Here is a 14,970-nt window from a genome sequence, read left to right on the forward strand (position 1 = left end):
CTGGTTTGAAGAGCCTGCCTATTTTGGCATACCCTCTGGGAGCAGCTGTCTCTGTGTTGGAGTCCTGTACTGAAAGAGTTCCCCCACCCCCCATCCCTTCCAGAATGGTTGGTTCATTATCAGAGGTGTGAGGGAGGAAGAAAGAAATACACACTCTTTAACCTTGCACACTTGGAAGAGCTTGGCTGTTTTCTTTGGAACCTGTTTAAACCTATGGGTGGAATTTCTATACTTGCCAGCTCCGCAGTGCACCTTCCACCCCGCAAGCAGCTCCTGGCTAGCTTATTTTGGCATTCCCCTTAAAGTTATGCTTGGTCAGAATAATTAAGTACCTGCTGAGCTCCGTATTGCATACTTTTTTAAAGTTTCCAGCACGTGGCAGTAAAAGCCATGAATGGGATCGAGCAAAGAACGTGGCTGTGTTACTCTGCGAAGCCGTTGCCCCTTGCTGTAGATGGCCGTTACTCTAGATTGAGCCTGTACTACTGCAAAACATTTCTGTGGGGCACGGATCATTCTTAGTCTGCCAGCCAGTCTGCTTGTCTAGCTGCTGCCGCCCTCTTCCTGCACTGTAGGACAGGGGAGGGTAGATTTTGCTTCTGGGAGCGACTCCCCCCCCCCCACAGCCTCGTGAGCTACCAGTCATATAAAAGGTGGTTTGTGCAAAAATTACACCCTGCTCCCATGCAGAAATCCTTCTCTGTTTTCCCAAAACAAACCACCCCCACCCCAACGTGACCTGAAGGAGAAAAATAGTTGCCTCTTCCAGGGAAAACAGAGAGCTAACAGCTTTGATGTAGGGAGGGAGTCAATAGCCTGCCTCTTTCCCATCCAGAATGAGGGTGTGTGGGGGAGGGAGGGGGGAGAGACAGATGGGAAAGGGTGCTGTTTTCTCATCCAGAACAAAAGTGTGTGTGCCTTCTTCTCCTGAAAGAGGAGAGAAGCTGCTGTGGTAACATTAAAGGAGAGGATAAGAAAGCAATTGAAGGAAGGGCAGAGAGCTACTTTTAACTGCTTGGGAAGTTACTACTAACTCCTCAATGACCTTCTGCCCACCACTGTTGTAGTATGCTCCTATGTGAGCTTGATCATCTTGGCATCACTACGTAAGTATCTGGCCAGCTATCGGTCAGCTACACCAAACAGGTAGAGAAGGAGCAGCCAAGCTTAAGGGAAGGCAAGCAGCCTCCTTAGAGATCTCAGACCACTTAGAGATCTCAGGCGCCTCTCCAGCCTAGTTGTTCCACTGCATCCCCTGAACTGCTTTGACAAAATAAACCTCTCAAACCCTCTCCTCCCTACTCTGTAATGTAAAACTGACTCAGTTTCCCTTGGATACTAATTGGGGAAGGAGGGGGTAGAAGGGTGACCCCCATTGCTATCTGCAATCAAGAAGATGGGCAGATGCTTGAACAAAAGAGAAATTTCCAGGGAATTCTAAGGAATGGAGTTTTGGGGATACAGTATGTCCATAGAGGGAGTGGGTAAATGGTTGGTTTAAAAGCATCATGTTCGTAATTCCATCATGATAGATCAGTGGTTCCCAAAGTGGGCAGTACCACCCCCTGGGGGGCTGTGGGATTACCTGGGGGGGCACTAAGAGGCAAAAGAGCAATAGGGGGTGCTTGAGGTGGGCCCCTTCAACTGTGTTGCTCACTAATTTACAATAGATCAAACTATGGCACCATGCTGGCAAATTTGATGGAAACTATCAGAATTTTTTTCCAGACTTTGAAGAGCTGGTACCACTGGATCACATCAGTTTTGTTGAATAAATTTCCACTAAAAAGTTTTTTGATTTTAAATAGATGTGCAATTGTTACTGTTTTGAAATTTTATTGTTATTATCTTCTTTAGTGAGTCATGCAAACCCCCATTTTGAATAATGCTTTTTATAGGATAGGGTAGGGGGACGCTGGGGTTGAGTTTGTGGAACCAAAGGGGCGTTGGCCCGAAAGGTTTGGGAACCACTGCGATAGATGATCACGTGCTCGTCGTATCATCAATTGGTCGAAATATGAAAGTCGGTACCTGAGCATCTTCTGTCTCTTAGGAGGCATGAAGCTGAATACTCAGGCCATGTTTAAATGTCTCTTGAGAAATTCTACATTGCAGCAGCACTCTTTCCTGTAAAGCATTCTCTAATAATCACGTTGTTAACTATCTGTATATGGCATGATAGCTAAGATAGAGCATGAGCGATGAGTCATCAGATATCAGTACAGTCATGAAGTCACTTCTCTCACTGTTCGTGCCTCCTTTTCTGGTGGCGGCTGTCAGGATTAGACAGTATTCATGTACTCTGTTCACAACACATCACCTGTATTCTAGGTATTATGTCATATCTGCTTTCCTGTTCCTGTACAAAGGCAGTGGCTTCTTTCTTGTTGCAGTGTTCTTTGAAGCCAATCCCACTGGAAACATGACTTAAGAATGCCCTAAATTAAAGGCTCAGAAGGAATTCTGAAGTTGGCAAGTGAAGAATATGACATCATTGGCAGTCACAAAGGGGAGGAGGGAGCAATGGGGGGAGGGATGCCTCATCGCCCTAATATTCTGCGGAACAAGCGAGTAGATACAAAGTTCCTCTTTATACCATAAATAGGATTTACAGAAAGCCCCTCTAAGCACAGTTAATATTCCACTTACTTGATGATGAAAGATTTCTCTCAGTGGAGAAGCCATTCATTATGTGAAATCCACCAAGTCACTAATGCACCAAACTGTCATCAGTATTCCATCTGTGTAAGTTGCTTGAAATGTGAAGTCTATGCCCCCCCCCCCAAATGTAATGCAGCTACCAAGCTTTTCTCCAAGGGGGCCTGAGTAGTACCAATGCCACTAAAGTAGTTGTTCCTTCATCCTGTATTTTAGCCCTTCCTTCTTCAACTCCTACTGCAGCTTTTATACTTACTTCCTTAATTTCTTATCCCTCAGCTCATATTTTGACTTGTGTTAACTTGGTTTTCACATTGTCCGCTCTACTGAAAATCACTACCCTCAAAAGTTGGTGACCACTTCCTGGCCAAAGTAAGGGCCTCTTCAACGCAGGTTCTCCATGACCTTTGACACTATTGAGCATGTTATTTCTCTCAGAATTAATTCCTTACGTTATTTCCCTTCTGATTAAGCCTCTCTTTTCTATACTTCCTACTCTACCTGGCTTTTGTCTCCCATTGTGTGTCTCCCATTACCACCAATCAGTACATTGCAGAACCTAGTGACTGCTTCCGTAGAGCAAGGGAAATGTGGACATGATCATCTTGAGCAGGATGAAAGCCAAGTGTAGATTTCATCTCAAATTCTAATGTTTTTTAACAACTTGAAAAAAATTCTGTACTTTAGGATTTTGGGGAAATAACTGTAATAACGGCGGTTGCTTGTGCTTGCTATGTACATGGGAAGAGCTCTACCTTTGATATTTGGCTCATTTTTGTATAAACAGGAGTAAGGACCATAGCTGCAGAAGCCTTTGAATCTCAGTGGGATAATGGCAAACACACTCAACTGCTTCTCTTCCTACAGGATCTGACAGACGGACAGTTTGAAGAAAACTTGAACCAGTTGAACCTGAAGGAAGGTGTGGATTACCACCATTTTAACTGATGTTGATGGTATATTGGGAAGTTGTACACTGCAAAACAAGTCAAAGGAGGCATGATTTGCAAAAGTTTTGGTTTCTATCAAGTTGTGGTTGCAGTGTTACTGGAAAATATCTGCTTTACTCATGAGCTCCTCCCTCAAGGGAACTATTAATAAATTCAAATATTACACAATTCTTGTATTTCCATGTTTCAGAAATAAAGGGAAACAAACTGGGGAGAGATAAACTAGACCCAGGATAGCAGAATTTAGACTACAATCGCAGCATATCTAGGTGGTTCAGAAAGGCTCCCTGCAGGTAGACCAAATAACATTTCTTCTAATATAAAAGGGTGTAAACACATCCTGGATCAAAATGCGCTGTGACTCGCAAAGTTTATGCTGGAACAGATTTTGTCAAGCTTTACGGTACCACTGCACTCCACTTTGATTTTGCAGTCATATACTTGTAATTTATAGTATGATGGATTTATTTATTTGTTTGTTTATTCATTTATTCATTCGACTTTTATGCCGCCCTTTCCTGACTTTCACATCAGGCTCAGAGTGACTTACAACATTCCAACACAATTTAAACCACAACAATTTCAATTTAAAACCACAATATCTCATTTAAAATTATTGAGGGAGCCCAGAAACCATATAACAATAAACAATAACAGGAACCAATTCAGAGGGGAAGAATAAGTGGAAAAACAATACGTTTTAAATATAAGCTGCTTTAGGAGCTATTCTGATTGAAAAGCAAGGTATAGCTACATCAAGTAAATATTGGAGAAGAAAACCAGGGATCACCAGATTCACGATCACCTGTGCCTTGGATGAAAACAGGACCTGACACACACTTGCCTGATTCAACAGTCCAATGAGAATCTGTGGCACCCAGCTGTGTTTCCCTCACATACAAACAGTTTGTACTACATTTTCATCAGCTTTAAACCCTTTAAACAGCTTAATTGGTAGAGATCATACAACTGATTCTCTTTACCCAGTTTTCCAGAGGGAAATACAGCCACTTAACTTTTAAAAGGAAACTGTAAGTGAAGGTACTTTTATCAATTTTGATGAATCAAGAAGCAGTGAGGCCCTGCAGTTCTCCCAGCACTGACTATCTTGGACAAAGATACTAGACGAAAGACTTTCAAGTTTGCAGATCTCCTATCCAAGTTTTCCCTCAGACCTCCCTTTAGTAATGTATAAGACACTCACGGACTTAGAACTAAGGGTCCATCTTGAACTATGTGGTGATGCCAGAAGAAAATGGGAACCCTCCTTCTGGGGACAGAGCACCCCATCTTTTCCAGTGCTTCCAGATTTTCTTGCATTCTTAACCATTCCAACTTTTTGAAGACTTTTCTTCTTGGCCAGACATAATGCCTTACCCCTCAGTGAATTAACTGGCAGATTTTTGAAAACTCCAGTCGAACAGGGTCTGCTCGTGTAGAAAGACAGAAACACCCATTTTTTATTCAGTTGTGATTTATATTCTTCTATAAGAACTTCGAGTACTCCATTGATTTCACACTTTCCTGTATGTTCTCATGAATTAATCTCAAGAATTCTCATGAATTAATCTGTCTGCTGTCTGGCAATGATAAGAGGTAAACTACAGATTGAGTGACAGCCTTAATAGCTGCTTTGAAGATATGCCAAAAGTTATAATTAAGTTATGCCTAAATGCTCATTTGCATATAGGCGCTCTTTTTGCACTGGAACTGGAAGTAGACCAATGCCCCATCATTGGCAGGAACAGCCGGCTCTCCTAATGCAAAATCTTTCTTTTATGCTTTGTGTCGCAAGTGGTTCAAAAGCAGGGATTCAAAAGAGGCCCCACTTTTTAACATCCTGAGGCAGGTTAGAAAGTACAGGATATGGGAGGGCGATTTTAGACGACAATATAGCTTATAGAGATGTCTGAAATCAGTATCCATTATCAGAGGCTATTCTGTCATTTAATACTCTCCTCCGCCATAATGTTGAGATCAGTTGTCATAACGTGAAGAACTGCTATACAATTCCGCCAGCGGTTTATCTCCATCAGAAGTCCGAAGCTATGAACACCTGACTGAGGAGTATATGGCTCACTAATATCAAGTGAGACTCAGACAGAAAAAGCTACCTTGTTTCTCTAAACAAGCATGTTTTCTTCTTAAATAATGTCCTCATTTAAAGAGCACCCTCACAAACGTGTAATAGTGCATACTTGTTGCCATTTAAACTAGCACAGAAGACACTAGCAAAAGGCCAGGTTTACATATTTCATATCTAAGAGGGGAAGATGGAAAGAGGAGAGCCCAGCTGTACTTCCTGTTTATAGATGTGGCATGTTTTCAGATTTTCAGTTGAAATCAAACAATCTAGGTTATGTTTTGGTGCCCTTTGCCCATGCCAAGAACATCAACAGTCCCTTTCCTGGACATCACTGAGAATGTGGGGATGTTAACTGGATGAAAACATTTCTCTCACCCTCCCCTTTCTCTTTTTGCTGAAGAACAAAACAGCAACCACTCTGTGACTATCAACTGGAGTAAAGGATTGATTCTGATGGAATGGTGAACTAAATGATGCATGATTTCAATTCTTAGGTTGACCTCCTTTACCATATCCACATTTTTCATTAGTATGTTCACTACTTCATTGTAATAGCTAGTAGCTGAGGAAAGTGGAATAAACAAAAAAAATAAGTGAGGTGGTTTGATTTCTCAGGAAGTTACTTTAATTCAGGTGTTTTTTTTTTAGAGGAACACAAAATATCAGCATTCATACTGAACTTGACAGACGAGAGAAGATCATGTGGCCAAACTGCCATCTTGTGGTTACAGATTAAATGCTGAGGTACAAGAACATCAACATGACTTAAAACATTTATTTCTCTTAAAGCTCTTCTGGAAAACAGGCTCGTACTCAGTTTTACTTTTCATTTGTTCAGAAAATAGTATCTCAAACTGCAGAGGCAATGGCTGCTTCCACTTTTGTGTTACCACATCCCAAGAATTTTTGTTTTCACCATTAATGGGTTTCCAATTATGTGCTCTGCATAAAAGAAGAAAAAAGAAGCCAGTTGGTGATCGAGGTTATGGAATGGCTTAAGAGTTCCTTTGTAAAACAAAATGTAAGCAATGATAATCCATTGGGCTGTATGAGAATGTGGATAATTTCTTCATTATACTTAAAACATTTAAAATCTATAAACTAAGTTTCTTTGTGAATGGGTCCCAATGATAGCATTTTATAAGTGATCTCTTGCCTTGATTAAGAGTTGCAACACAGGATTCTACCATGGGTGAATAGATACACCTTCATACACAGTCAGTTTCTGTCTGGAGATATGACTAGGAGAATGCTTGGTCTTACTGAAGGGAGGGCTTTTCTCTCTCGTGAAGGGTTCAAGAACATAAGAAAGGCCATGCTGGATCAGACCAGAGTCCATCAAGTCCAGCAGTCTGTTCTCACAGTGGACAACCAGGTGCCTCTCGGAAGCCCACAAACAAGATGACTGCAGCAGCATTATCCTACCTGTGTTCCAAAGCACCTAATATAATAGGCACGCTCCTCTGATCCTGGAGAAAATAGGTATGCATCATGACTAGTATCAATTTTACTACTAGCCATGAATACCCCTCTCTTCCATGAACATGTCTACTCCCCTCTTAAAGTTGGCAGCCATCACCACATCCTGGGGCAGCGAGTTCCACAATTTAACTATGTGTTGTGTGAAGAAATATTTCCTTTTATCTGTTTTGAATCTCTCACCCTCCAGCTTCAGCAGATGACCCCACATTCTAATATTATGAGAGGGAGAAAAGCTTCTCCCTGTCCACTCTCTCCATACCATGCATAATTTTATAGACCTCTATCATGTTTCCCTTAACTGCCTTCTTTCCAAGCTAAACAGCCCTAAGCATTTTAACCACTCCTCATAGGGCAGTTGCTCTAGTCCCGATTGTTTTGGTTGCTCTTTTCTGCACCTTCTCAAGCTCTGCAATATCCTTTTTTAGGTGTGGTGACCAGAACTGTACACAGAACTCCAAGTGTGGTCTCACCATAGATTTGTACAAGAGCAGTATGATAGCAGCAGCTTTATTTTCTATTCCTTGTCTAATTATAGCCATCATGGAATTTGCCTTTTTCACAGCAGCCGCACACTGCGTTGACATCTTCCTCGAGCTATCCACTACCACCCTAAGATCCCTTTCTTGGTCTGTTGCTGCCAGCACAGATCCCATCAGTGTATATGTGAAGTTGGAATTTTTTGCCCCAATATGCATCACTTTGGGTCACCATGATGCTCACATTGAATTTCATTTGCCATTTTAATGCCCATTCCTCCAGTTTGAAGAGATCCTTTTGGAGCTCTTCACAGTCCAATTTTGTTTTAACTACCCTAAATAATTTGGTGTCATCTTCAAATTGGCCACCTCGCTGTTCACCCCCAACTCCAGGTCACTTATGAACTGGTTGAAAAGCACCAGTCCCAACACAGATCCCTAAGGGACCCCACTGCTCACATCCCTCCATTATGAGAACTGACCACTGATTCCTACTCTCTGCTTCCTATTTTTCAGCCAGCTCTCAAGCCATACACAATCCAAATACACAATGTCCACAGGGTCGTTCCTGTCCACATGCTTACCGACACTTTCAAAAAACTCTAAAAGGTTAGTCAAACAGGACCTACCTTTACAGAAGCCATGTTGGGTTTTCCTCAGCAGGCCTTGCCCTTCTGTATGCTTGACAATTCTATTTTTAATAATGCTTTCAATTATTAACTGGCCTGTAATTTCCTGGGGGGGGGCCTGGAAGCTTTTTTATAAATGGGTGTTACATTGGCCATTCTCCAGTCCTCTGGTACAGAGGCTGATATAAGGGACATGTTACATATCATTGTTAGAAGTTCAGCAATTTCCCATTTGAGTCCTTGAAAAACTCTAGGATGAATACCGTCTGGTCCTTGTGACTTGTTAGTTTGCAATTTGTCTAGTCGTTATAGGACTTCCTGCCTTGTTACCACTATTTGCCCGTTCCCCATTCTCCCCTCCTCAAAACCTCTGTTCAGGAGAAAGAATCTGCCCTATATCTTCAACAGTGAAGACAGATAAGAGGAATTCATTTAGCTTCTCAGCAATCGCTTTATCCTCCCTTATCGTTCCATTACTCCCATTGTCATCCAATGGTCCAACCGCTTCCCTAGCTGGTTGCTTTTAACTAGCTAGAAATTTTTTCAATTCATTCCCACAATTTTTACTATTTAACAGAGACAGGAATTACTTTCATGAATAAAAGTTTGTTTTACAGATTCATCTGTGAGCGTCCTCCCACAAAAAGGTGAATCAAGTTCAAGAGGGTTGGTAAAATAAACACACTTCAAATGTTTTTTCCCCCCTGGCTTTAACAAGGCTTAGTGTTCCCCCCCCCCACTTTTGTGCCCTTATGAAACATGAGCGCTGCAAGCTGGGTAGTGCTGCATATTTTCATGTATCCCCTTTGAAAAATGAGTTAAAAAAGAATCAAACTGCTGTGAAAATTCCTCCAGCTTGCGGCGAGCAACGTCTTCAGCTAGAGCACAAAGAGGCGCAGATGTGGCTGTCACTCTTGGATCAGAGAGCCGTGAGGCCACTTCCAAGTGCTTTAATACCCAGGAAACGCAAAACAGCATTCAGGATTCAGCATTCTTTCTTGCAATTGTTATCTCATTGTCACTCGACCGGTGTGTGTGTGTGGTGTGTGTGTGTGTGGAGTGTTGCACAACGCCATTGTGTTGTTTAAGGCTGATCTTGGGTGATGATTTTTAAAACAATCATCACCATTCCTTCCTCAGAGGATCACGTGACTGGCTGTTCGAACAAGGCCCAGCACTAGGTGAGGGCAACAATGTCACTTTGTGCCTATACTTGGACCCAGTTCCAACACACTGCTGCACAACCACCAGCCCCTTTACACATCCAAGAGCCCATACAATTAATGCATTCTTGACTGTTGTTCCCATAAAACAACAAGAGGATTTGATGGCAGGAATGTGGAAGGGCATCTTCTGACTAGTTGCTATGCAACTATGCTATGCAACTAGTGCTGCTGTGGCTGTCTGGACATCAGCGACTCTTGAAAGTAGTACAAACTTTTCAGGTTTCTTTGTCATGCAGGTCTAAGGTACAGGGACTCCTTATACCAGCTGTTTGCAACATCATCTGCACCATACCACACAAAATACAACTGGTTACAGACAAACCCTATGCTACTCTACCAGAAGTGATTACAGGAGAGTGTTCAGCCAGTATCCCAGGCTATGTTGCAAAAAAAAAAAAAAAAGGAGAAATCTGATCCTAGCCAGTTTATAAGAAATGCCTTCCAATCCCCAGATGTGAGAAGCACCTATGGTATAGGAAATCTTTTCCTTGTGGTGGTAGGACTCCTTATGGAATGTCTGCCGTCTAAATTTAGCAATGCCCAGTGTAGGGCTGAAAAGTTGTCTAAAGCCAATTACCGCTATCACCGTTTTATTATTTTTTATTCTAGAAATTAATTAGGGATAACTAGTTAGCCTTCTCTCGTTTAACATACTTCAAATAAATATAAAGCTGGAACCTAAGAGGGATACTATGGAATCCATAGTTTCCCATAAAATTCAGAGTAGAAACTGTAACCACTCCTTCCCATAAAGCACAGTTTTAGGCCAGCTGCACTGGATTAATTCATGCTCACTGTCTTTTAGTTGATCACCAAAAGTCTGAAAGGCTTTCAAGGGATGGGATAGGACAGTGGTCGGCAAACCGCGGCTCCCGATCCACTTGTGCGGCTCTGTAATTAGATCCTCAGACCGTGAACGGCTGGAAAGACTCTTCGCTAACATAGGCTGCATTTTACCGAAGGAGATGACTGTCCCTCTAAGCGCGAGTGCTATTTAGCGAACTGCTCCTTTCCTCTTACAGCCCCGCCTGGTTCTTTGTAGTTCATTAGAAAAGCAGAGGAGCAAAGTTCTCTTTCATTCTCAAAAGAGACGGATTACCTCAGCAGTAGTAAAAAAAAAAAAAAAAAGGCTGGTTCTATGATTGGAAAGTAAAAGGGGGTATGGAATCCTCGCTCCAGGTTTGTGTTCCCCTCCGGTGTTGCCACCAGTTGGTTTGGCCCGGCAGGCCCTCCTCCTACTGGCTGGCGAGGCGGGATGGGACGCCTGGAGTTCACGCAAGAGGCGGGGGGAGTCTGATGGAAGAGGAAGGAGCTGGCCTGGGCGCAGAGCTGTGATTCCAAGGTCGGCACAGAAGCCAAGGAGGGGCGCGCAGGTAACCCTGTCGGAGGACCCTCCAGACTAGACTTCGTGGGTGCCCAAACTCCGGCAAACGCCAGAGTGTGCAACTGCCAATATACTGAGTGTGCCTGCTTGTAAAAAAATGCCTGTGTAGGAAGCTGAAGCTTCTTCTTTTGTCGCCCTCCCAGTCCCATCTGCATGATAAATGAACTGTCGACTGCCTTGAACTCACTCCCCTCCCTGCGGTCATTCCTGGTTGCTGGCTGGTCCGTTCAGCATGCTCTGCCTTCCAGTATTATTATTTTTGCAGTTCAGGGGAGAGGGCAGTTGTCAGTAATCCCCTTATAAAATGTCTGCCAGTGGCCCAAGTAAGTCCCACCATGAAATTCCATATAGTAAACACAAAAATCAATGTGCTTGTAAAAAATGCAAAATTCACAGAATGGAAGTTCAGTGTTGAGGGAAGATGTACAAGCTGTACGCAACAAATGAAAAATAAAAGTACTTACTAATGTTAGAAACTGATTAGACAAGAAGAACAGTGTTTTTAATTGCCTACAGTTTAATTAAGACTTAAAACTTTAATTAAATTTATTAAGTTAATAAACAGTGTACCTACCTATATAGTTTAAATTTAAGAAATTTGGCTCTCAAAAGAAATCTCAATCGTTGTACTGTTGATATTTGGCTCTGTTGACTAATGAGTTTGCCGACCACTGGGATAGGAGAAGGTTATAATACAAAGCACTTGCTTTTTGGCAGCCCCATATATACACATTCTCAAGAGGACTAGGCTTGCCACACAAATCTGAATGCCTTAGGCTGAAATCTCGCACTCTTAAAACAATACCCCCCAAATATGTTGGACAAGTTAAATGGACCCTTTAAAAACATCACCTTGGCTACCAGTTGTGGTTTGGGAACTTTCATTAAGTCACAGATGTAGTTACGTTTCTCCCTCACAAGTGGCAACTCTGCATCCCTATTTTGAGAAGGGAAACAACATATAAAGTGAGCACAACAGATTTAGTCCCGCCCCCATCTCAGCATGGAAGCCACTGTCCCTTAAACAAAAAGCCTGGAGGGCAAATATATTAACTTCAGGGGCAGATTCATGGGGACAGTCAGTCCAGCAATCAGTCACTGGAAGGTACAGGCAGATTTTTCCCAGATCACCCCAGCAGTACTTTCTACCTCCAGGAAAGCTTATTCAAAGGGTCGCAGGGACCTGCGTAGAGTAAAAGCCATGTCGCTTGGGAAGCTGGGCTGAGGAAGGAGATGAAACCGCCCTGCCTTTTCTGCCAGAGCAGCTCTGCTGATGAAGGGGGGCGGAGAGAGAGAGCCTTCCCCCCTCCGTCTCTGACCTGTGTATCTCTCAGTCCACGTGGGTTCAGCAATACTAGTAATACATTTTTCAGGGGTCAGAAAGGACCGCTGGAGGGACAGGAACACGAGAATGATCTGTGATCCTCACATCTCTGGATTGCTGGATCCAAGTCATAATTTGCAAATTGACTACTTTGTGGATCAAAGCCACAGCAAACAGCGGGGTGCAGTTTAAATTAATTCTTTTGCACTCTTGAGGCTCAAAGTATCAGATCCGTGACCGTTTTGATTTGTACCAAACCTTTCTAGGACTCCAGTGTCACATGCACCTGTCTAGTACAATATGCACTCCAGAGCAAATGATTACATGATAGCGGAAGGTTGGCATCAGCACAAAGTTTTAAGTACGGTTAGGGTAACTCACCAGTTAGTATCACTCAGAATTGTCATAACTTCTTCTGTAATTTCAGGGTCAGCGATATCACTATAGGTTATTAGCATTTCATAAATTTGACTGGCTGTTGTCTTCCTTATCTGGAGATTAAAAAAAAACCAGTTACTCAAATGATAATTTGATAATTGTCTTTTGCTAACCACGTGGTTGGTTAAAACTGCTTTTTCTGCTGCTAACAGCATGTAACTCCAGAATACCCAGAATGCTGACAGAAGAGGCAGTATCACATTCAGAAAGTCTGAGCTTTTCAAGCACTAAGCTACAACAACAGCTCTGTGGGCAAGTAATTGCTCTGCTTGGACTGTAGAGCCAAGCATGACAGCATAGGATTCATAAAATCAGTTTTCGAATGATACAGGTCAAGGAGCCAGGCTGCATAAGCCTAACATCCCTGATGTGGGTGAGGGTGTGGGTCTCTCTAATGCTTTGCCTGCCGAAGGTCCCATGTTCAATCCCAGGCATCTACAGTTAAAAGGGCTGGTAACAGGTGTTGTGAAAGATCTCTGAGAACCTAGGGAGCCAATGCCAGCCAGAGTAGACAGTACAAGGCTGCTTCATGTGTTCACATGTCTAGGGATGTGTGTGTGTGTAAAGTGCCTTCAAGTCACAGCCGACTTATAGCGACCCCTTTTGGGGTTTTCATGGCAGGAGAATAAGAGGTGGTTTGCCAGTGCCTTCCTCGGCTAGCCTGGGCCATCCAGGTCAGGGTGTCTAGGGGTAGACAGAAAGTTTTGCAGTTTTTTGTGTTTTGCTCCATGCCTGAATGGGGGACCTCTTACAAACCCTATATAAACCATCCTGCATTCCATGATGGATGAAAGGTAAGATATAAATAATGTAAGTAGGGTTTCAGTGAATAGTAGTGGGAACAATCCCTAAAAATGAAAACAGTCATATTAAAAATGAGGCATACAGACTTTGAGAGGCTCTGGGAAGCCATTCCAGCTATTCCTGGGGCAACTGCAAAAGAACTAGGAGGAGGAGGAGGAAGAAGCTGGAGTTTGTCTTTAAATGCTAACTTTCTCTACCACTTAAGGAAGACTCATACTGGCTTACAATCACCTTCCCTTCAGGTGAGGCTGAGAGAGCTCTATGAGAGCTGTGACTAGCCCAAGGTCACCCAGCTGGCTTCATGTGTAGGAGTGGGGAAACCAACCCGGTTCACCAGATTAGCCTCTGCCACTCATGTGGAGGAGTGGGGAATCAAACCTGATTCTCCAGATCAGAGTCCACCGCTCCAAGCCACTGCTCTTAACCACTACACCACGCTGACAACGGAACTGAAGTCACCACTCTTAACCACTACACCACGCTGGCCCTCTACATTACCAGGGTTTTATAGTTTTATTTCTTTATTTAACAATCCAATGACCCACCAGTCTTGGAAAGAACTAGGTAATTTATGCAGGGGAAATTTGTGTTTGGTTTGCTGCAGTTTTCTGCTCCGAATTCTCAAACATCATATACATGAGGGATTCTCCTCCCCAAAAAAATTCCAGGAGTACCTTGTGATTAATTAGGCATCTCCAGGGAATCACGGAGCTTCTGAGTCCCTCCCCCTGAAAACGCAGCCTTGTTGTACTTTACTTGGAGGGGGCGGGTCAGCTCTTAAAGGGACTGTGTGTGCTTTTGCTGGGTATTCCTCCCCACCTTTCTTCACAGCTCCCTTCTGGGAGCTGCCTTCCAACCTTTGCAGCCTCTCTTTGGTGTCTTTCTGCACATTTCATGACTGTTTAACTCCCTCTTTTGTGCTTTGCTTTGACGGAAGGGGGTTAGATGGGAAGGACAGACACATGGGAGGGAGAAGCCAAAATGGGTGTGGGGAGATAAACCCGAAGTTAAGAGATATGCATGGAAATGGGGCAAATTTGCGTCACTCTTGCCTCGAAGCAGTATTTAAATTCGTTCTAAAACAGGATCCTAATACTGCGGGGGAAGAACGAGGCCACAGCGAAGTCACGCCTGAAGGTCGGTAAAATCATGAATAATGCAAAGGAAGCCTCAAAGCAGTTCAGCAGGGACTGCGAAGTAAATACACCTGCATAAAGGGCCCTAGTTTTATAAATACCATCCTCTATTTCCATCCTCAGATAGAAGCCATGGCTGCCAGGAATTTAGCTACAGCCAAAGTAATGCCAGGATCAGTATCAGCTAACAGGGAAGACGTAGAAACAAGGGAAATATTGGAAACTATCACAAGCCGTATCCACAGATCTCTCAAAGGGGCAATCAGCACACAATCAAACAAAATATGGGATAAAGTTTCAGTGGCCCCAAACCCACATGGCACATAGTCCGTCCAAGTAGAGCACTCCTCGGAAACTCTGATCAGCATCTTAAATAC

The 14,970-nt window shown here is 43.2% G+C and overlaps 2 protein-coding genes across 2 annotated transcripts in view; one reads left to right on the forward strand and one right to left on the reverse strand.

Annotated features, from left to right (window-relative positions):
• The window catches only part of B3GNTL1 (UDP-GlcNAc:betaGal beta-1,3-N-acetylglucosaminyltransferase like 1), a 274,115-nt gene extending 270,460 nt beyond the window's left edge, over positions 1-3,655 (forward strand). The window contains exon 12 of the mRNA XM_056850830.1: positions 3,526-3,655. Coding sequence (XP_056706808.1) covers positions 3,526-3,606 — 81 coding nt within the window. The 3' untranslated portion in view covers positions 3,607-3,655. The remainder of the gene's footprint in view (positions 1-3,525) is intronic.
• Positions 3,656-6,567: 2,912 nt separating this feature from the next.
• TBCD (tubulin folding cofactor D) overlaps positions 6,568-14,970 on the reverse strand; it is a 186,685-nt gene continuing 178,282 nt past the window's right edge. The window contains exons 38-40 of the mRNA XM_056848257.1: positions 12,597-12,706; positions 11,744-11,828; positions 6,568-6,636 (exon numbers count right to left, since the gene is read on the reverse strand). Coding sequence (XP_056704235.1) covers positions 6,628-6,636; positions 11,744-11,828; positions 12,597-12,706 — 204 coding nt within the window. The 3' untranslated portion in view covers positions 6,568-6,627. The remainder of the gene's footprint in view (positions 6,637-11,743; positions 11,829-12,596; positions 12,707-14,970) is intronic.

Source organism: Euleptes europaea, chromosome 1 (genome assembly GCF_029931775.1).
Source record: "Euleptes europaea isolate rEulEur1 chromosome 1, rEulEur1.hap1, whole genome shotgun sequence".
NCBI lineage: Eukaryota > Metazoa > Chordata > Lepidosauria > Squamata > Sphaerodactylidae > Euleptes > Euleptes europaea.